Source organism: Archocentrus centrarchus, chromosome 22 (genome assembly GCF_007364275.1).
Source record: "Archocentrus centrarchus isolate MPI-CPG fArcCen1 chromosome 22, fArcCen1, whole genome shotgun sequence".
Lineage (NCBI taxonomy): Eukaryota > Metazoa > Chordata > Actinopteri > Cichliformes > Cichlidae > Archocentrus > Archocentrus centrarchus.
Genome location: NC_044367.1, coordinates 19,532,063 through 19,554,913, shown reverse-complemented (window position 1 = coordinate 19,554,913; position 22,851 = coordinate 19,532,063). Strand labels below are relative to the sequence as shown.

The window sequence follows — 22,851 nt, the reverse complement described above, 5'->3', positions numbered from 1 at the left end:
GCATCAGCTGAATGACATGCCTCTTCACAGTACTGACTCATTTCCCACAAAACAAGCACCGCCACCACCCAAGCTCAAGACACACACACGCAGAACAATGAACACAAACATAGGGTTACAGAGGACAAAATCGTTTTTGCTGACTTCCTGATTACAGAGTTTAATTCCTTGCTGTATATAAATGTTTTGTTGATTGAGTGGATGACTAGTTTCTTGCCTCTGCCTTTAGGGGACTCACCTCGCCCAGGGCTTCTGACTCCAAGACTGGCCTCTGACACTCTCATTCCTGACTTAGCCACAGCGTAGATCCGACTCTCCTGCAGAAAGCAACACAGTCAGAAATATTCAAGATTATTCAGCTTAAACATGACCACCGCTTTCAGATAGTGTAACATTTTGGCACTTGATAAATCTTCAAGGAAATAACTTGACGTAGGAGGAACTATTGCTAATGCATGTATTTTTTTTTCAGGTCACCAAAAAAACAACAAACAAACAAACCAAAACAAATAAAAATCGTACAAGAAGAATTCAGATGTTGAATATATAATGCTTGTCTCTCATACCCATGATGGGAATCGATGTAAAGGAGGTGTTGGTGGCTTAAGAACTTCTGGATCTAACCGCTCTAGCTCTTCTGCAAGCCCCACAAATGAAACTCCATCCCGGGACAGTTCCTCTGATGCTGGGCCCTCCACTACTCCATCCATGCTGTCTGGGAGTCCATCATCAATGTCCGTTTCTTCCACAACCTGAGAGAAAGGTGATGAGGTGGTGCCTGCGCTCTTAAGAGTGGAGGAAGTAGAGGAAGGTGTCATAATGTCTATGTTAACATTCAGGTGGTGGAGTTTGTCCAGGCTGGGCTGAGGCTGGCTGTAGTGCTTCTTGACCAGTTGGATGCTATCTCTGGGGGTGAGCGGAGTCCGTACCTTAGGTAACGTCATGCTGGTGCCTGACTGGTGACCCAGAGGCGGGTGAGGATTGGGAAAGGGATTGCTGGTGGAGGGAGAACGAGACACGCTGTTGGGTGCTATTCTAAAAGACGATTCTGGAGAACTTGGTCCATGTGCCATCTCGTAGGCCGAGGACGAAGATGAAGAGGATGAGGAAGAGTGAAGACACTGAGAGCGAAATTTGCTGTTGAGCTCATCAGAGGAGTTGTCTCTGTCAGAGGACCCTGCCTGGCCATCTGGAAGCTCTGGTGCACTGATGGAAAGAGAATTGCTGGGGCACTCCCTGCTCCGACTCTGAGAGAGAACATCACAAGAAGCCAGGTCTCCGAGGCAAATCCCTTTACTGACTTGCTCAGGACTTCTTTTCACATCTGAGAAAGTACAACAAGGTGTGATTAAATCAGAGCTAACCTATAAAAGAAGGAGAGTATGCTGATGAAGTGGTTTATTACATTTGTTTTGTACAGAATGCTACAGCACAGCAGCTGAAAGTCTTCTAAAGTATTCCTCTATACATACTGAAGTTATTAGGAAGACAGAAAACTTATTTTATGAATATCAATGTAAGCATGAGTAACCACAACAAAAGAAATGCAGTAGACGACATCATTACCTACTGCAGAAGCATCCTTTTGGACTACGGTTTTTGATATCACAAGTGTATTTATAGTACCGTGAAAAAGTCTTGAGCCACCCCTCATTCTTTTATATTTTGCTTCCAAGGAGCCAGACTTTCTTGTAATTTTTTTAAAGCAGCCTTGAGCAATAGTTTCCAGGCTTTCTGAAAATCTTTCAGGGTTTATCTTGGGACATTGGATACTTTTTTTTTTTAAACTAATTTTCAGTCCAGTCCTTATACCTGACCATTTTCAGAGGAATGTTTTTTGTGTGTTAAGTTACTTAACACTGACCTATGAATCATTCAAGCATTTAAAAAAGGCACCTAATTCGAGGGATGAATCAGTGATGTACCTACACATAACAGACAACAGCAAGGAACCAATTTTAAATTGTATCTTTAGGCACTTACTAGCAGCCTGTTGCAAAAACGCATAATTTGTCTCCATTTTGTGAGTTGAACTGACAAAAAATTTGACAGATAACCCAGTTTGACAGGCATAAAATAGTATTTTGCACAAACAAGGCAACTTCCAAAGAGCTATTAGCTGAAAACTTGGCATATCTCAGCATGGTGTGGAGAGTGTCCATAAAAACTTTGAGGAAACTGGACAAGTGGAAGACAAAGGGAAAAGGTGCAGGCCTAAAAAAAAAAAAACTATCTACAGCAGATGAGCAGTATCTGAAATTCATGTCCTTAAGAAATAGGAAAAAAAATCCAGCAAAGATCTGACACAGGACCTGAGAGATGCATCTGGTCCTGCAGGTAATCCATCTACTGTTCACCAAAGCCTCATACAATAGAAAGGTGGTTGTCAAGAAGCCATACTTAAGAAAGGGAAACAGGGAAAAAAGGCTGAGGTATGCCAAATTACACAAGAACTGGACTGAAAATAAGTTTTAACAGGTCTTATGAATCCAAATTTGAAATTTTTGGTTCAAATTGTCATCAATATGTGCAGAGTTCAAGAGAGAGGTAAAACAGTGAGTGTCTACAGCCATCTGTAAAATACAATAGAGGTTCTGTCATGGTTTTAGGCTGCATTTCAGCCAGTGATGTTGGGGGATTTTGTCAAAATTGATGGAATTAAGAATGCAGAAAAGTACTGCCAAATTTTGATCCACCACCACACACACACACACACACACACACACACGCACACGCACACACACACACACACACAGGCACTATCAGTCACGGACTCAAGGACTTCAAACTCATTAGAATTGTACAAACTGTTTTTGCCTTTTATACTTTAGTTCCATGTATGCTCCATGTATCCATTCCCCATTTTCCTAGCAAAATATAAAGAAATGAGGAGTGGCTCAAGACTATTGCACAATACTGTTAGGTGTCTCGTTTTCAGAAGATTTATTTAATTTTTTATTTGTTCATACTTTTGTCTTATGTTATTTTTTTTAGTTTATTTAAGAACTTTTCATTCACAACTTTAAGAAAATGCAAAAACAAAATGAAACCTTCAAAATCTATTTGCAAGGGCGATTTCTGCCTTTGCAACTAACAAGGGCAGAAAACCTTAAATCAAAGCACATAGTACCTAACACTAAGCACCAATGAGCAGCACAACATTTTGAAAATACCCATTAGATTTTGGAATGGTTTGTAATCAGCCTCAAGTTCCCCCCCACTCTTACTGGCGCTACCTGGCCATGTGATCAGCCCAGCTTGCATTCCTTCTCCATCCCAACATAATACAAATTAAGGGCAACACACCTGCTGGCAGGGTCTTGATGTTTGAGTTGGCCCAACGGGAACCTGTCTGTCTCCAGCTGTCATCTTGGGCAGGTGGTGTGCCAGGGCAGCTGGGAGGAAACAGGGGGCTGCTGGGCACCAGGTGTGTATCCATTACCGGGGAGGTGGCCGGGGATGCAGAGGATGCAGGTTTCTCTAAAAGAGCTAGAAAAGCAAGACAATGCCACTATATCATGAGCTCCTAGCTCTCAATTCTATATTTGTCTACATGACTCTTGTACTTTACTGCTGGTCTCTATACACCTGAAGCAGAACCTACATTGCAGTTTGTCTTGCAACAACATTATCTGTTCTGTCTGCTTTAGGTTTGCCACTTTCAGCTGCTGGTTCTCTTGCTCCATCTGTAACTCAACATATATGCAACATTAACCACAAGTCAATGTACTCTTTATGATCTCTGTACACTAGTTATTAGGGATGTATCCATGCATATCTTACCTCCCTAAGCTTAAAGGTGACCCAGTCTTTAATCTTGGCAGCCTTCTCCTCAATGATCTTTGCCTCCTGGGCTCTGACTAAGATCTATAAGCCAGAAAAAAAAACAGGTTCTGTTGAATTTTTCAACATACATTTCATGGACATAAATGGTCATTTCTGTTCTGTATCTGATGGCTCCGGCTATACCTGTTTTTCCAGCTGCATCTCTAATCTCTTTATTACAGCATCTTTCTCTTGAACCTGATTGGTCAAGTCTTGATACTTTCTGTACAGCGAGCTCTCTGATTCACTGGTTTTTATGTTTGCAGACTTCAGCTTCTCTTCCATGACATGGATCTGAAAAGCAAAATCAGAGGAGTGACTGCACATGCATTCATTCACTAATGGATTACATGGTTGGTTTAATTTTGATGGGTACCAGACAAAGCGAAGAGCAAAAGACAGAGGATTTTTTTTTTCTCTGATAAGAAAAAAAAGTTATTTTTTTATGGCACCATTAAATTACCACTTATAGAAAACACCAGTAATGGCCAGTAATGACAGCAAACCTGACACCAAAGGTGGCTGAGTATGTCTGATATGTATGAGAATTCTAATCCTAAAACCACACACTCCTGTTGTTAAGTTCAATCAAAGGGTGACTCTTACTAAAAGAAACAAAACAAAAAAGCCATATCGAAATAATGTATGTGAGATTTCATATTTTAATTTCTCTTCATGTTGACCTCTGACACTGTTTTGATATAAAAAATAAAAAAAAATTGTCAAGGTTCACTCACTGGCTTCTTTATGGATACAGCTATGATTAAACACAATGAGGACACTGAGATGTGCTTAAAGCTAACAAGTGGTCAACTGTGCAAAAGTCTTGAAATACCACTCATTTCTTACTGCTTTGCTAGAAAACCGGGAAATACTTGCTGTGGTTCCACTTAATTCCATTACTTCAGGTATGCTTTTACTGCATTGGCAGTGTGTTTGGGATCATTGTCATGGTAAAAAATAAAGTTGTTGTCACTCAAATGTTTTCAGGATTATATGGGATAGTGGATCAAAATCTCACTTTTCCGATAATTCTATCAATTTTGACAAGATCTCCAACATCACTGGCTGAAATCCAGCCACACACCATGATAGAGCCTCCATTGTGTTTTACAGATGGCTGTAGACACACTGTTATACCTCTTTCCTGTCTACTTTTGTACATATTGATGATGATTTGAACCAAAAATTTCAAATTTGAATTTAATCACTCCATCTGATCTGATCATCTGATTTTCAGTCCAGTTCTTGAATAATTAGGCATAACTCATCCTTTTCTCCCTGTTCCCTTCCTTAAGAATGGCTTCTTTACAGCCACCATTCCACTGAGACCATTTCTGATGAGGCTTCAGTGAACAGCAGCTGGATCAACTGAATCTTGAGTCAGGTCTTTGTGGATTTTCTTTCCCCACTTTGTAAGGATATAGCTTTCACATAATGTTCATCTGCTGCAGACAGGTTTTTAGGCCCGTCACTTCTTTTGTCCTCAATTTGTCAAGGGCACTACACACCATGTGAAGATATGTCAAGTTTTCAGCTAACTGCAGCTAATTCTTTGGGAATCACCTTGTTGGTGCAAAAATACTATTTTATGCCTGTCAAACTGTGTTATCTTTCACATTTTTCATAGATTCAACTGAAGAAATTGGAATAAATGATTGGTTTTCATAACAGGCTGCTAGTAACAAAGTGCCTCAGAGTTGTCTGTTATGTATTTAACAGACACATCACTGGTTCATCCTTTGAGTTTGGTGACTTTTACATGCTTGAATAATTCATTGCTTAACAAACAATCAACAAACAAAAATTATTTCTCTGAATTGAAAATGAGTGAAAAGTCTCCAAAGAAAAACTCTGACAGAACTTCAGAAAGCCTGGAGAACTATTAAGCACTTTAAAAATTTCAAGAAAGTCTGACTCCTCAAAGACAAAATGTAAAGAAATGAGCGGTGACTCAAGACTTTTGCACAGTACATTATTATTCATACAATATGAAAACTATGGGATGTAAATGTGTTTAAGGAAAATACTATTATGGACTATGAAAATACATTTTCATAGTTTTTTAAAACCATTTTTAAAGTTATTAATACTATTCTCCCCAAAGTAACTGTTGAGCTCTAAATGTCAACAGTTTATCCAGATCAAACACAAGTGCTAGGACACCCAACATATTAGGATACAATCTGACTGGCAGTTTTTATTATCTGCTTTAATTTTCTCTTAATAAATTTGGCTGGCCTGTGATTTTTGGACTCACTGACTCTCTCATTAATTGTTATTTCTTCTTTTAAGTGATATTAGTGAGTACAATGTAAGCTGAAACGATGCCCGTCTACCTGTTTTTCAGCATTCTCAGCCCGCTGGTCAGCCTCTGTCACTCTCTGCTCCAGCTCCTGCATCTGAAGTAGAAACAAAAGAGTTTAAAATGGTTTCTGACTTGGGTCAGCTTTCTCTGTATGGGATGCCAAGAAAGTGGGTTGAAGGTTTGAGGTGGTCATGGGAAAATCCCAAGAAGAAAAAAAGCAGACTCCTTGCTCTCCATAAAAAATTTCATTTAAAAATTAAAAAACATCTACAGTCGCTATTAACACAGATCATGCATGCAGAAAAACATAAACCTCTAAGCCAGAAGTCTGCTTGCATACACAAACACACACCTGCAAATGCGCAGAGAAACATTTAATCCTTCATTATCATTCCTAACGTTGGAAAAACTTTTAAAAGATCAATGTAGTGGGACATTTTTAGCAAATCAACTGTATTAGAAAAACATTTGTAATAACAGGTATATTTAAGAATTAGTAAGTGGACAGTGAAAGTGGCTGAGAAAGTAAAATAAAGGGCAATCTGGATTAAACAAAGTCTGAGAAGGCCTAATAATCAATTACACACATAGGCATACTGCAGACATAGCAGAGAGGCCCTTGGAGGAGGCTGAACATCTTTCATGCTACTACTTCTGGTCAAACACAAGTGTGATAGAATAATGCTAGGGTGTGTGCACAGGCTTGCGTCACCTTTTGTGCAAGCATGCGTACTCATACTTTCAAAGGCAAACACTGTCCATCCTGCAAGCATGCGCACATCTGCAAGGACTCTCTCTCTCTCTCTCTCACTCTCAAACACACACGCACACAGAGAAGTGTAGGCACAGAATACACAGGGCAGCCCTTCGTATGAGTTCAGTGACCCAGCTGAAAGGAGAACAAACATACTAATGGATTCACTCTGCTTGAGAGATGCATTTGAATTCCTCTCGTCATTTTTGTTCCCCTTCTCTTTATCTCTCTCTGTCTTTCTTTATGCCTTCTCATCACCTCGACAAAGGCCCCCTGATTCCCAGAATCCACCACTCACAACATTTGAACACTTCCCCGCAGCCGGCTTAACACTCACTAAAGCCAGAGCACATCTGCAAGGGAAGATGTGGGTGGAGAGTGATGGTTAGTGGTTGGATGACTGCTCACCTCAAGGTCAAAAGCCTTCATTGTGAGTCAAGCACAAACCATACTTGTCCTCATTTAACAAAACGGAAACAGAAGAGGAAAACAAGGACTTTAGGTAATGGTAAAGTACCACAAAGGTCACAATCAGGACTTCTCTGCCACAAACTTTTCACAGGTACAGAGAACTTTTGAAGGAACTCCGACATCGGGAATCAGGGTCTAAATAAGTTCTGGGCAGAGAGCACTTTTCTAAAAGGACAGGAACTTTGGGAGAGCTGGCAGCACAACATTTCTAACTGATTGATTATTCACAGCATTTGATTTCAGCCACCGTTTTTTAAACTCTGTAGCTGTTTATCTAGTTTGTCCATTATTCTTCAACACAAAGAGAAATTGCAGAGGAAAGCATAAAACAAATCTTCCTTTCCTTTGTCTTCAGCCAACAGTAGCATGGTTTGCACCACCGCCCTGCTGTCCAACAGCACCAGAGCCAGTTGGTGTTAACCCGGGCCTCGACCGATCCTGTATGGAAATCTTACTGTTAATCTGCACGTTTGATTTGGCAAAGATTTTACAATGGATGCCCTTCCTGATGCAACCCTCTCTATTTATCTGGGCTTGGGTCTGGTGTCATGCCAAAAAGTGATTGCTGATATTTCTAGTATGTGTTTTTTATGTCTAATATCTGTGCTTATATTGGTAAACCTGTTTTGCATATATCTTTATGGCTTTGTCTTCTTATACTTACTCTGCATTCTACATTAACCAATCCAGTCCTTTTAGGCCACTTAAAATATCTTTATAGAGCCATTATGTTTCCTGCATTTTTTTCTGCTGCCCTCTTGGCCACATTGCTCTTGAAATTATTTTTTTTTTTTAATATATATCAATGACACTTTTTACATGGAATAAATAAGGGACATGTAAACGTCAGTTTATGAAAAACTGACTGCACTTTGTGCCTTGTTACAGGAATGTTCTTTATGGCTCAGAATGACTTTATCATTCATGAGATATTTTTTGACAGATTATAGGCCAACAACCGTTTAAATACTACCAGTCATTTTTTTGGCAAATACCGGAAATCACTTTTTAGCATACAATCACTTTTTGGCATGATACCGGCACTAGGAGCACACGGACTTGTGGTCTCCCAGTGGCTGCATTATAAATTCAGCAGAAATGGCAAATTATATTGTCTTCTGCATTACTCCCACCTAATGGACTGAAGAGGAACAGGGTTTTTTGTTTTTTGTTTGTTTATTTGTTTTTTTTGTTTTTTTTACATGTTTCACATCTCAGTGGCAAGTTTACTTTTGCAGGTCTTAAATTGGTGCTGGAAACACAGATAGACAACTATCTGAGGGAACCATTTAGTCTCCTGAAAACAATTCCTGGAACTGGGTATTATCTGGGTATTTTGGGCAGAGACACAGCTAATGTTGGACAGATGTGCCTGATGAAATGCCACATGTGCCACAAGAAGTGTTCAGTGGACAAGTTAGAGGTCAGAAAGAATTGCTCATTGGATCTTGGGTCATGGGATTAAGGTGAGATCTAGCCAATGCTGTTTGTGTAAACCTCCAGATGAGGTCTGTATAGAGAAGATATACACACAAGGAGTTTGAACTACAGTCATAATTTAATTTTATCAAAGTAATATTAAGTGACAATGATAAATGAACATGAAAGCTTTTGAATACGGTTGTTAATTGGTCAGTGCTGTTGCAGCGTTACGAATAAATTGTGAGTACTTAGGTTGATTTGATTGGTCAGTCTATCCAATCAAATGGGTTAGCTGATGGCAACAACCTGACCTTAAGCTTTGAGATATGGACAGACAGTGTAAGCTGGTACTGTTATTTGATCTCTGTCTGCCTCTGCTTGTTCAGTTATGGAATGGTCCAACTGAGGCCCGAGCTGCTTAGCAGGAGTGGCACAACTGTGTCAGCTACCCTGCATCAGTCAGGCCACAGTGTAAAACATTAGATTCTGCTGCTGAGAATTCTAAAAATGGATGAGCTGGGAATTGCATTTTGCAGCTGTGTATCAGTTGTTCCTCTAAAGAATGAATCAGGTGATAAACTATGTTGTTCCTTTTCCACAAATCCCATAAAAGAAACAATGGACTGATTTGACTAAGTACTGTCTGAGTAACCAAAGATATGCCCCCAGACTTCCATTATTGTCCAAAAAGTTATGCATTAAAATGCATCAATAGCCACACTGTTGCATTAACACACAATTAACATGTGCAGTGTAGATTTTTTAGAGTCAGGCCCACACACACATATTTAAGTCTTTAATAGATTTGCTGACAATAATGTTACCAGATTAATCCTTAAGTGTGTTCCTCTTAGCAGAAATTAAAATGGCAGAGTGAGGCATAATCTTTGAGCTAATTTTGTTTAGCCATATGGTGATTGTTGCAGGGTATATTATAGGGAGGCAAGGTGCTGTCTATCTTTTCCTCAGCATGAATTCATGGGGGACTGATAACATAGTGGGGGGAGATAAAATGAGAACAGGCAAGAGACAGCAGATCATCCATTTCCCAGATAGTTAAACAGATCTGTCACAGCTGTTAGAAACAAGTGACAAAAATCTGACCCCACAGTCTGTATTTCAAGCCTGTCGGCTATGATTATCTAAATCAGATAGATTCTCCCCTCCCCACTCCTGCAACCCCGCGCCCTCCACCACCGTGCTTTACAGTTGGTCTGAGGTGTTTGCGCTGCTATGCTGGTTTTCACCAAACATGGCATTTGTGCGTTATGGCCAAATGTCGCCACTTTGGTCTCGTCTATCCAAAGAACATTGCTCCAAAAGTCACCTGCAACCATTCTAAATGAAGCCGTACCTGTTCAGTCTTTCTCGATTTGTACTCACAGGAACTTTAATATTTAACATACTGAGGCCTGTAGAGTCTGAGATGTATCTTTTGAGTTTGCAATGTTTTTTGCACAGTCTGATCTTGGAGTGAATTTGATGGGACGTCCTGTCCTGGGAAAACTGTGGCATTCTGTTAACACACCTGAATACTTAAGACCACAAAACTTGTGCTCTTAGAGAGGTGCTCCCACTTGCTGATGGTCAGTTCATCAAATGCATTTGATTAGTAGCATCTAGCTGCTACTTGCCCTGTCAATTCCTATAGAAGCAGTAAGAGTGCACTTCATTTTTCATATGACAACATAGAGCCCTGTGAAAACTTTTTACATGACAATATTCAGGATCTGAAAATCTCATAGTTACTGTACAACTATTTTTTTCTTATGTACAGTACCAGTCAAATGTTTGGACACACTCACCTACTCATATAAATGGGTGTATACTCATGGTCAATACTGATCACAAAGGCCATCACATTAAACATTAAAGAGCACATGGAAAAGATGGGTAATCTAGAAATTGGTTTCACTGTGAAATATCTGCTTACTGAGACATTCCACCTGCCTCCCAAAGGTTAATCATTAACCTTTGCACACAGTTGATAGCTAAATGTGCCCACTCGGTTACTAAATATTAAAACCGCTTTTTCAAATCAGGAAAGAGATGCAATGCAATACTGACAGGTAAAATAATACATGCATAACGCCAACCAGTGCTTCATACTCATCTCAGTTATTATACCTTAAATCTACTTTACACAATGAAACTTGCATGGATATGGGAAAAAGAGGGTGTTCATTTTATCAGCAACACAGATGTCACAGGAAGGTTCAAAAGCTACAAACAACATCAACAACAAAAAACCTACACAGCCTTTAGATCAAGTATAGACTTTTACAGCTAAACTATTAAAAAGCGCTGATCAAAACAAGTCTCCTCATGAAAATAAATGTTCATGCACATCAGCGTGTACTTAGTGACCTCACTGCAGTCCTCCTTGCTGACTGAGAACACTTGTCTAAGTCAGATAACAACTTTTACTCCTGAGGCCATGTAAGGCTTATGGTAGAGATTAATTCAATTTTGTCCAGCATCCAATTAGCCAAGTAATGAAAGGAAACCTAGAAGTGGGAACACCAACCAATTTAAAAATTCCTCTGAATGAGGTATAGCTGGGACTGCCTATTAGATGTGAAACTTTAAACTTTCTGGATTTACCTCCTCAAAGCTCTAAATCCACTAAGTCCCATTAAGGATTCTGATTGAACTCTTTTTATTAAAGTCACCTCTTGAATGGTTCCCTCTGAGGTCTTGATTTTCCTTCTTTACTGAGTTAAAAAGATCAATTTGTTGAAAATGCTGTGATGAGACAGGTCAGTTGTGACTAAATGTAACAGTTACATTTTATTTATTTTTGGGGAGGATTTTCTTGCTTTGATCATTGTTCCCTAGTCAGTGTGTTTAGATGAAGTGTGTTGTTTCCTTTGGATTACCATTCATGTGTTCAACACATTCATGTTCCGCCTCATATTTTATTAACTTTTGTGGCCCCATAAGCTACATTTATATTTTGAAAACTCATCTTATATTCTCTGGGATAACTTTCAGTTTTATAAGCTAACTGACAACATAGATTACACTTTCCCAGTCTACAGCTAAAACTAAAACAAATTTCTAAATACAGTAATCTTCCTGTTACACTCCTCACATGGCAAATGGGGCATCTCCTTCTCATTTTCTTTCTCCTTTGCTCCTTCTCAGTCAGCCTCTCGAGATAAATGCCATGTCACAGGCAACCGCGTCAATTTTTTTTTTTCATGTTTTTCCATACCAAAGTGGGTCAATGCGTAAAACACTCCTAACTTGGCAAGAGAGGAGATGAAGAGCGTGAAGCAGTCTTTCCAAACAGTAATAACATGACGGAATGGTAGTCACTCAGCACCCTCCCCCCCCTCAAAAAAGCTCAGAAAAACACACTCAGCAACACGGGCCTCTACTTAAACCCAGCTTTGCACTGTGTGTTTGTGTGTGTCAGAGTTTACAGTGTGTGCATATGTTTATAACAGAGAGAGTGAAAGAAGAAGTGAAAGACTAATTAACCTTTTCACAAAAAAAAAAAAAAGTTTTAGCAGCATGGCCAAAAAGAACATTTAACACTGAATGTGTATTTTTTTTGACTGGACAGAAAATAAGAAAGAGAGTAGTTAGTTTAGTCTATTTTCAGCTGCGGACTACTATTTGGTTTACCACTAGATCGAGTATTTATGAATACTTCATGAATATTTCCATCAGTTTGATAATTAGATTGGATTGCATTTTGTTCAGTCAGCCTGATATAATTTATTTTCAGACTGACTAATCATTAGCTAATTATCTATGCACCCTGCATGCATCGTTTCCAGTAATTGCAGTTACTATTGAGGTTTTACAGACATGTGACCACTAACTATGTGACTTTAACTTGTCTGCCACTTTGGAAATGTGACAATCATGGCGATAATGTAGGATGAAATGGACAAGGCCCCAGTCACACAGGCCTACAGACTATCTGTGGCAATCTGGCAACCACCAGTTGTGAGGGAAAAATTAGTATTCCCCAACCAATTACAAATAGTTGCTGGAGTTGGTTGGTAGTTGCTGGGAAAATTATTGCTAAAGCCCCAGTCACACAGGCCTACAGACTGCACTACAGTGACCCCTTGGCCACCGCGTGTTGCTGGGGGAAAATGTGCATCTCCCAACCGGTTGGGAAAAACCTCCTTGGGATTGCTTTGATCATTAGCACATTGCTGTAATCGTAGTTTGACACTGGACAACCACTCTCTGAGCTGTGGTGAAACTGTGAGTGCAACTTAGTAAAAGTTGCACTTTATGAAACAGGCACAACTTTTATTTTGATGGAAAACCTTCTCCATTTCCGGTTTGCGTCACACTCTTTCAAATTGTACTACTTTTCAGCTAATAGTTTGCAAGTATGAAAAACTAAAGGTAACTGTGGCAGTCTGCTAGCAACCAAAGCAATCACTAGGAGGTTTTTGGTGTTGCACCTTCTTTGCACCCAAATTCCCTCAGTGAGAGCCAGCAACCTCCAGTTAGCACTGGCAATCAGTTGGGGAATGCACATTTTTTCCTAGCAATCCATGGTTGTATCACCTCCAATATGGTGGGCAATCCTCGAGCAATATGCACATGACACCACATGAAAAATGCCAATATAGTATGGTTATCATGATACTAGAATTTCAAATTCAATACCGGTGCCCAAGCAAATACTCAATACTACAGGTTATTAAAAAAATGAAGAGGCATTTTTGATAAAGATTAGCTCAATACAAACAATAACATGAATAACAAAACTGTTTCTAAGTTACAATGCAAAAAATACAGCAACATAACAGTAACATATAAGTTGAACCCAGTTCTGCTCAATATTAATTTTAACTCTTTATAAGCCTATAAGAAACATGTATGTATAGACTGTAAACATACTGCTGACTGACTGAACCACTCTACAAATCTGGAATTATAACAATAAGAAAGCAAAACACTGTGGCAAAGAAAAGCACCTCAGAGCTATTTGGATCTCAACACTCATCCATGTGTAAATCAACTTAAAATAGTAGAAAGGTCACAACAGGGAAATGGATTTCTAATGCTAAACTCATGCCTTCCTCTAATCCAAACATTTCCAGTTTTACCAACAAATCTTCAGCAGAAAACTGAATCTCCTGATGACAGTTGATTACTTTCCAAAGCGTCTGGTAGACAGGCCTTACAAGAGCCACAATTTTACAAGCATTTGGCCAGCAACTGGCGGTTATTTCCCCAGCTTGAGGGGAAGCACCAGAAGTGAGTTAAATGGTAAATATTCCTTTTGGCTGAAACTGTAGCCAACCCCTGATGACACACAATGAGTGGACCGAGTGTTTACCAAATAAACTGGGTAATCTCATCTGTCTTTCCTCGCACTCATAAACATACAGTCATCCACACCTGTATTTCTAACTGAGCCATGTGCTTTAATAGTTTCCTCATGCACAAAACACTTAAGTACACTCCCAGATCACAAGAAGAAGGTGATGAAGCAAATGTGATCTGCACAGTGTCTGTTCAGAATATCTAGTGGCATGTCTAATTTTTCAGATCAAAGCACGACAAGTTTAAATCAAATTTCCTTAATACTATGGTCCAAAAAGCCACACATAGTTCATACTAAACTATTTATGCCACATCACTGCTATATTACACTCAAACATGTGATAAAGCTTAAACCTTAAGCCAAACAAAACACGCAATATAAATCCAGTTAAGTTGTAGAAATGTTGTTAAATCTCAGTCCTTACAAAAAAAATGGTCCTGAAGATTGCAAACCAATATTTCAGGGCAACTTTACCAGTTTCTGTTTTCACTCTAACAGCTATGGTAAAATAGCCTAAGAATAAAAGTAGAGGAGCTTAAATAAAACCATTTCTGTCCCTGGCTTTAGGTTTTAACAAACTCCAAAAACATTTCCATTTGTGGGTTTTTTGTTCATTTTTTCTGCTGCTTTGTGCTCACTGGACAGTTATTATGAACTAAAAATAGTTTTGTCAGTTAAACTAGGTTGTTCAGTCAGAAGTATTTTCGAGGTATAAATTTAGTAAAAACTAGTTTCTGTGCAAAAACAAGCAGCAACCCCCAAGGTTAAACAAAGAGGAAAAATTCAATGGCTAAGCACTTTCTAACATTTGCACACTTTGATGGATGCATCAGGGGCAACTCGGGTTTCAGGGTCAAATTGGGAGTCAGGGATCATCCGCAATCCCCCCCCCCCCCCTCCCCCCCCCCCCACCCCACCCCCCCCCCCCCCCCCTTCCGATTAGTAGACAATCCAATCTACCACTTGAGTCACAGCTGTCCACATTTAGCTTTGTACAAAATCAGTAAGACAGTGTTTGATCCCTGTAGGCTTTTTCCCCGCCACATGACAGCTATAACTGTGTCACTTTGAGTGAATCAGGAATGGATTAAAAGGCACTCTGAAAGGTTGGCTGTAAAGTCTCTCTTGTTAGTAATTTTGACTTCTTAGGTTTCTTTTCATAAGATAAAAGTAGCATCCCATAATATCCCATGTAATATCACAGTGAATTATAGATAAACCTAGTTAATCAAGCTAGCTAGCCAGTGCCAGCATCAAATTATGATCGCATCTAGTTTGAGACAGACACAATGCTCACTTCCGGACTTAGCCCTGATCGATTCCTTCTGTGCATTTCTGGCTACTTTTTCACCAGTGTTTTTGAATTTATCAGTGCCAGAATGAAAATAACCTCAATATGATTAGCTATCATAATCTTAGCATAAAGACTCAGCAAATTCCCAGAGGGAGACTGCAGAAACTATCAGAAAGGACATAAGGGAATGTACAAATATGGGACAAAAATGTTTGCCCCCAAAATATAGCTGACCACAACAAGAGTGGGAGACCCAGGAGGGAAAGAAGTCTCTGCATTTTATTTGTTTCTATTGTGGCTAGCACTGCATGTAAATAAAAAAAAACAGGACACCACCACAAGGTAATTAACACACAATACACCACGCAATAGCATAATTGCTGGCAACGACAGCCACTTACGTAGCCCACATCATGGGCTCGACAAAGATTCATCCTAAAGCTGGGTATCATCTGCATCTTATGCATGATACCCAGCTTTATCTATCCATGAAGCCAGGAATGTCTTAAAGACATAAAAGCCTGGATGACCTCTAATTTCCTGCTTCTAAATTGAGATAAAACTGAAGTTATTGTACTCAACCCTACAAACCTTAGGAACACAGTGTCTAACCAGATACTTACTCTGGATGGCATTACCTTGACCTCCAGTAACACTGTGAGAAATCTTGGAGTAATGTTTGACCAGGATATGTCCTTCAATGCACATATTGAACAGATATGTAGGACTGCTTTTTTGCATTTCTGCAATATCTCTAAATTTAGAAACATCCTGTCTCAGAGTGATGCTGAAAATCTAATTCATGCATTTATTACTTCTAGATTGGACCATTGTAATTCATTACTATCAGGCTGTCCTGAAAGCCTTCAGATGAACCAAAATGCTGCAGCTAGAGTCCACAGGGACTAGAAATAGAGAGCATATTTGTCCCATATTAGCTTCTCATCATTGGCTCCTTGTTTAATCCAGAATTGAATTTAAAATTCTTCTTCTCGCATACAAGGCCTTGAATAATCAGGCTCCACCTTATCTTAAAGGTGCTTTATATTGTAAGGTAAAGACCCTACAATAATTACAGATAAAACCCAACAGTCAAAACGACCCCCTATGAACAAGCACATGGCAACAGCGAGAAGGAAAAACTCCCTTTTAACAGGAAGAAACCTCCAGCAGAACCAGGCTCAGAGAGGGGCAGTCATCTGCCGCGACCAGTTGGGGCTGAGTGGAGAGACCAGGACAACAGACACACTTGTGGTTTACCTGGTATTTAAAAGTAGAATGGGAGGCAGAGCTTTCAGCTCTCAGGCCCTTCTTCTGTGGAACCAGCTCCCAGTTTGGATTTAGGAGACAGAAACACTCTCTATTTAAGAATAAGCTAAAAACTGACCTTTTTGATAAAGCTTATAGTTAGGGCTGGATCAAGTGACCCTGAACTAGACTAGGGGGGTTCCTATGATGTAGAGTATGTCTTTTCATTCACCTTTTTACTCTGTTAATGCAACACTCTGCATTTAATCATTAGTTATTATTAATCTCCGGCTCTCTTCCACAGCATGTCTTTTGTCCTGTCTCCCTCCCCTCACCCCCATGGCAGATGACCCCTCCCTGAGCCTGGTTCTGCCAGAGGTTTCTTCCTGTTAAAAGGGAGTTTTTCCTTCTCACTGTCGACAAGTGCTTGCTCATAGTGGGTCATTTTAATTGCTGGTTTTCTCTGTAATTATTGTAGGGTCTTTACCTTACAATATAAAGTGCCTTGAGGTGGCTGTTTGTTGTGATTTGCCACAAAACAAATTAAACTGAATTGAACTGAACTGAATTGAACTGAATTCACTGTAGATGTCTAAACTCAGCCCACAGCAACTACTTGTGTCTCCTCCCCCTCCCAAACCAGGGATCATTCACATGTAAGGCAAATGCGTTAACAATACACTATGGACCATTAATACTGAGGCTTTATTAGGCATCCACAGTCTGAGTGTGAAATCTTTGCTCTGAATTATGCTTCTAAACCAATGAGATGAACAAATTAGCACATGCGCTAAGTTTTAAAGGAGCAATACTATATTTCTGTGTTCAAAATTGTGATAACTGTTAAGCGTCCCAAATCTCAGTTTACTGCTCATCATTCATTTCTAGTGTCTTTTAAAGAGATAGCAGTGAATAAGCAAACAAGAGAATGACTTTGGGCAGTTTTTGTGAGTAACTACTACCCATGATGCTTTACACTCTCACCTTCTCTGCCAGCAGCTCTCGGATTTTCCCTGCCTGGAGCCGGAACCTCAGCAGCTGCATTTCAAGAGTGATACAGCGTTTCTGCCAATCCACACTGGCCGCTCCAACGGCTCCTGCCCCGCTGCTCTCCAACACGTCAGCCATAGCGAGAATTCAGGGCTCTTCCTCTGGACTGAAATACAGAAAACACAAATCTGCTTGTAAACTTTGTGCCTGCATGGTTTGACTTTAATGGTCAAGAATGTAACTCTCATGAATTCGAAAAACTGCAAATCTGATCAAAGACAGAAAATGACATCCCTGAACAGGAGATTTAAAAAAAATAAAAAAATCATCCTGGAAAGGCATTTCCTTAAGAGCTTCAGCTTCTGTTTTCATTTATAGAACAAAACCCTTGCTGACCACACTTCCCATGATTAACTGAGGAAACATGAGCAATGCAAATACTCATGATGAATCCACAATGACACAAGTTTAATGAAAGCTTCCTTTTACTTTCTGTGTTTCTCTGTGACACATAAAGACTTGAAAATAAAAAGAGACATACATCCAAACACATGTGCTGGGCACGTAAATAAACACTGTAGAGAGATCACGACAGAATGATTTTTCTTCTTTCTTATTCTTCCTCAGGCTCTGCACATGCCCACACACACTGAACAAAACCTCAGCAGGGAGACTCTTTGTCAGTGGGGGAGCTGGTTCATGCATACTGGCTCTCAGGTCTGCCAGCCACAAAGCAGGTCAGCGCTCTGCTTTTTAGCCAAATTACCTACTAACCCAATCCCCTGCTCTCTCCCCCATGCAATCCCTTCTTAATTACAAGGAAGGAGCGAAACGGGATCCTGTGCGGCACAATAGTGTCTTTCTGCATGACAGTCCCATCACAGCTAAAGAGGGGGGCACCAGCTTGCCGTAGCAAAGAAAGGAGGAAAGAATGTGCGACAGTGAATGGGGCGAGCACTGAATGTGGGAAACTGGGGTGCTTAAGTTATTTTTACCTGAGGACGATTGACTAGGGTCTTTTTTGTCTCTGACAAGAGGTATTTAGAAAGGTTCATTTAGAAAGGTTAAAAGGCCTACTGCGTGAACTCAAAGGTGTGATTATCTTGAGATAAAAGCAGTTTTAACAATCAGCTTCGAGGTTGTATGTTAGTTTGCAGTTTTGTGTGAGCCATTGCACATCAAAATGAAGACAAATGAAGCCCAAGCAAGTTATAAACGCTGAGTTTTCAGACAGAAAGACATCCCGTCTCAAAGTGCAGCCAGACACCGTCAGCAGAACAGCAGACGTTCAAAGTCCAGCAACTATAACTGCACCATGGCGCTCCCTACAATTAGCATGCTCATAAATACAGGCCTAGCAAACAAATTACAGAAGTCATGCGAGTGGAGGTTTCTGCCAGCCAACCGCTGTACCCAGGCTGGACAGTCAAGGTCCATCTACCAAGATTTCCTCTGTCTCTCTCTCTCTCTCTCTCTCTCTGGGGCAAACAGGAGGGTATGCGGGTCATGTAAAGCCAGACGCCACTGTGGGTAAGAGGTGGGATCAGTGGGCTTGAATAAGCCCTTCTGGGTCACACTGTGGAGAAGAGGGAAAGACAAGGCCAGATGCTCCCCTAGGAATTAAAACAGCTGGGTGCAAACAAGCCATTTGCTTGTTAAACACTCTCAGCACTGCTATGCTAATTCTCCCTGAACCAATTCCTTTAGTACTCCTTGCTAGATGGACACATGGGGGTTATTAAAGCTAAGGCTCACCTGTGCCCAACTGAAGAATCAGCAAGTGTAAAGTTACACTTGCACAGAGTGAGGAGGGAAGGCAAGTAAAGGTAACAAAAAGTCACAATTCTTCTCTGCTCACTACCTCAGAGTCCATGCAGATAAAAATGAACCCAACAACACCAGCTTGTCAAGAATTAGTTTATTCTCAAGGTGTGTGGGAGTAATATAGCCCAACATGAATCAAACTGGAGTCATTTTCTCCTTTTCAAGTATAACCCTCCATCATGGGATGGTTTACAGAAATGCAGAAGACAATTTTCCACTGAGTCTAGTGTTAAATATGATCTGATAAATACTATTCTCTACTCCAGTATCTCCCCTGGTGCTGGAAACATTCAGTGGTAGGGTTAGAAAAAAAAAAGCCAGGACAACTAAACAAGCTTTCCAGGATCTGCATGGTAGATCCATGTTTGGTAACACTTGGGCCACCCAGAGCGGATGGGTGGGGAGGTGCATGGGAGGGATGTAGCCCAGGAACAGTGAGTGCTCTCCTGGCAGCAGATAGATCTGAAGGCCCCAGGAGCTTCTCTACTTCCATCTAGCTGCAAGAACATGCGCACAGCCATGGCCAGAGCAAACACTAGGAAAGACGACTGAATGGAAACGCCACCGCAACGATCCCAGCAGCATAGTTTCTATGGCTGCCATTGCAGACGACTGCTTCCCGCTGACAGTTACAGTGCATTATTTCTCACACTGAGTGAGATTTGATATTGGGTAATGTGAGTTTATATTCATGATTACAGATCTAAATAAAGCAGTTTGGATGGGGCAATGTGTGACTGCACCTTTGCCATTCCACATCAGTCCTTTTGTTGACATGAACCTCTTTAATCACCGCATATTCAAGCACACACTCCGCGGTCAGTCGTAACTCTTCAGTGCTTGCTTACCAGAGCACAGGCAGACACAGATGGAGATACACAGAGGAATAGATTGGAAACAGACACATGTGCACACACACACTGACACACTGCTGAGCATGCAGCTGTGGTGATGTAAGTGATTAGGTGGTTCAGTTCATATCATCCCCACCAGACATTTCAAATCCCCAATGTTGCTGTCTCCAAAGAGGTCCAACTTGGCTTCCCTGCATTCTGGCATGTCCCCCCACTTTGAAAAAGGCTCCCATCAGACAGCACAGCAGCTTGTGTGTAAATCTGGGTCAGTCACAGCAGATTTGTGTCAGCGTGGCAGATCTTGTGTGTATGAGAGCTGACACTGACGAACTATCCAAGATCACGAGGAGTCAAGTGTGGGTGTGTTAAATATTGCCTTATCTTCTCCTCTGTGGCCCCGTATGTTTAACAAAGGGGGGGCCACTGTTGACTCCCATCTGGTCAAGTAGGCCTCACACTTTAAAAAAAAAAAAAGAAAAAAATGAACACCTCAGTATTTATTAATCTTTGACCCTATTTATGAAAGAATCAGAAGAAAAAAAACTTATTTGCGCTAGTTATTGTACTTATAGTCAAGAGGTAACTTTAAATTTCTCAAATTAGACATTTATAACACTGCAGAGCCCAATGAAAGTCTTTGGGCTATTTTTAAAAAATCATGAATACACCTCACCTTTATCCTCCCTAGTTATCTTATCTGTCTTGTCTGCCTCACATCTCCTCCAACACCTCTCACTTTCCACCCTCCCTTCTTTCCTCCACATCATCTCCTCCTCTTCACAACCTTTGCCAGCAAACAAACCTGCAGCTCTCTCCCAGCCCAGGTTAATGACAGGCCTCAGCAAACTGACCACACTCATTATCAGTCTTAGGCTTAAATATAGGCCCTGACATTCCTCTGCACTGAGGTGTAAACATCTACCTCTGCAACTCTCATGTCCTGTGCACACACTTTTAAGTCCCGACTTTTCCAGTTATCACTGCAGGGCATGGAGAAGGGCTTTATTTCTGACATAAAATGCAAGAGTTATAGCAGGAGACACGCTTAACCACACCGTGTGGAACAGAATATATATATCTTGGGTCTATATATCAGCCTGAGAATGTGTTAAATCACAGCAATAGCTCCTGCTGGAGAAGGCAGCTTGATCTGGAGCAGTTGTGTGAGCCTTTATGATTTCTCCACATGCTGAAAAAGACTGGGGGGGGGGCTGCGCACTTTACTCTAAGGTCATGCAAATGCAATGCAACAGATGTTATTTTTTTCTTACTTCACATATAGACATTGCAGCTTTAATATTTTTTTAGATCCACTCCAAGGACCAGACTGTGTACGAAATAAAGGCCACAAGGAACAGGTGTGTGCGCAGCTTAGCAGCACAGCACCAACCGTAAAGCGTTGGTCAGCAAAAAAAAAAAAAAAGTTCATTGAGGCATCTCTCAAAATACACAGCAGCACCCGCGTCTTTTGTCCCCAGCAGCCTCCTGCGCGACCTGATTCAATTTTGCAGGATGGTAAAAATCCACGCGTGATTGTGCAGAACATTTTAATCAAATAGATCAGTTGCAGTAGTTTGGTTCTGAAACGAACCCCTTTTCCAGATACTTTACCTTGTGACTTTGTTGTCTATCCCCACCTCTCAGTCGAGTCTCTCCTCTCACGGACACCTTCCCCGGTAACTCGTCACAACTCGGCTCATAACGTCTCCTTCATGCGTCGACTTCAACTCGCCTCTCTCATTCATTTCTTTTCAGTGTTTTCATTTCTTGTGTCGGTCCGTCCCGGCGCCGTCCTTGGCTTTCTTTTAGAGCGCAGCAACTTCAGTGAAACTCACTCACAGCTCCATTCAACAGACTCATCCCATTTTCCTTTAAAGGGCCGAATGCGGGATCAAATTTCTCCAGGAGTCAGGCCCCCCCTTGTGCGCAGAAGCTGCTCAGGATATTGCATTAAGGCAGCCTTGGGTTTTCCCTTTAGGATGTAAACACAGAGCAGTGAATATTTCTTTGCTGGAGGGGAAAAAAATCTGTTTCCCTATAGCCTATAAACCAGAGTTTATTGTGCACAAGAGAGTTGAAACATCTTCATGTTTTAAGACAAAAGATGTCAGGTGACCACAATAGTTTTTAGAATACATCTCATTGACAGTTTTTGAGATTTTCAGTCTGAACCATAGTGGTTTTTCTACCACAGATTCATGTTCAGCTTGGCTAAAAAGCAGATCTGCCTTTTCCCTTCTGTTTCAGCCATTTCAATAATCAAATATTTCATTTAAAATGTTAAAGAATCAATCAGAATCAATCTCTTACTTTAAAGAAAAGTTAATTGTGTGCGCTTCAAGTACTTGACACACCATCCTTATCCATGCTGTAATATCATAAAGTTGCATTGAATGTTCACCCGGAAAATCACATTCAACACAACTGTGGAGAAGTGTGGCAACAAACGCTACTTTTGGTGATGTTGGACCTGACCGCTGCTGTTGATGATGTTGACCATCACATAATGCCTGATAGGATGAGACACTGGGTGGGCGTATTGGAGTCTGCTTTGGA

The 22,851-nt window shown here is 40.6% G+C and overlaps 1 protein-coding gene across 2 annotated transcripts in view; it reads right to left on the bottom strand.

The window, feature by feature from the left end:
• Positions 1-22,088, bottom strand: part of plekhh1 (pleckstrin homology domain containing, family H (with MyTH4 domain) member 1) — a 39,660-nt gene extending 17,572 nt beyond the window's left edge. Inside the window, exons 1-9 of one of the 2 annotated variants that reach the window (XM_030719629.1) lie at positions 21,907-22,088; positions 17,612-17,783; positions 6,165-6,227; positions 3,970-4,119; positions 3,784-3,867; positions 3,605-3,686; positions 3,307-3,489; positions 567-1,324; positions 239-317 (exon numbers count right to left, since the gene is read on the bottom strand). In XM_030719629.1, the coding sequence (XP_030575489.1) occupies positions 239-317; positions 567-1,324; positions 3,307-3,489; positions 3,605-3,686; positions 3,784-3,867; positions 3,970-4,119; positions 6,165-6,227; positions 17,612-17,755 (1,543 nt within the window). In that variant the 5' untranslated portion in view covers positions 17,756-17,783; positions 21,907-22,088. Of the gene's footprint in view, positions 1-238; positions 318-566; positions 1,325-3,306; positions 3,490-3,604; positions 3,687-3,783; positions 3,868-3,969; positions 4,120-6,164; positions 6,228-15,780; positions 15,833-17,611; positions 17,784-21,906 lie in introns of those variants that run through there. The other variant, XM_030719630.1, reaches the window with a different exon arrangement.
• Positions 22,089-22,851: the final 763 nt, after the last annotated feature.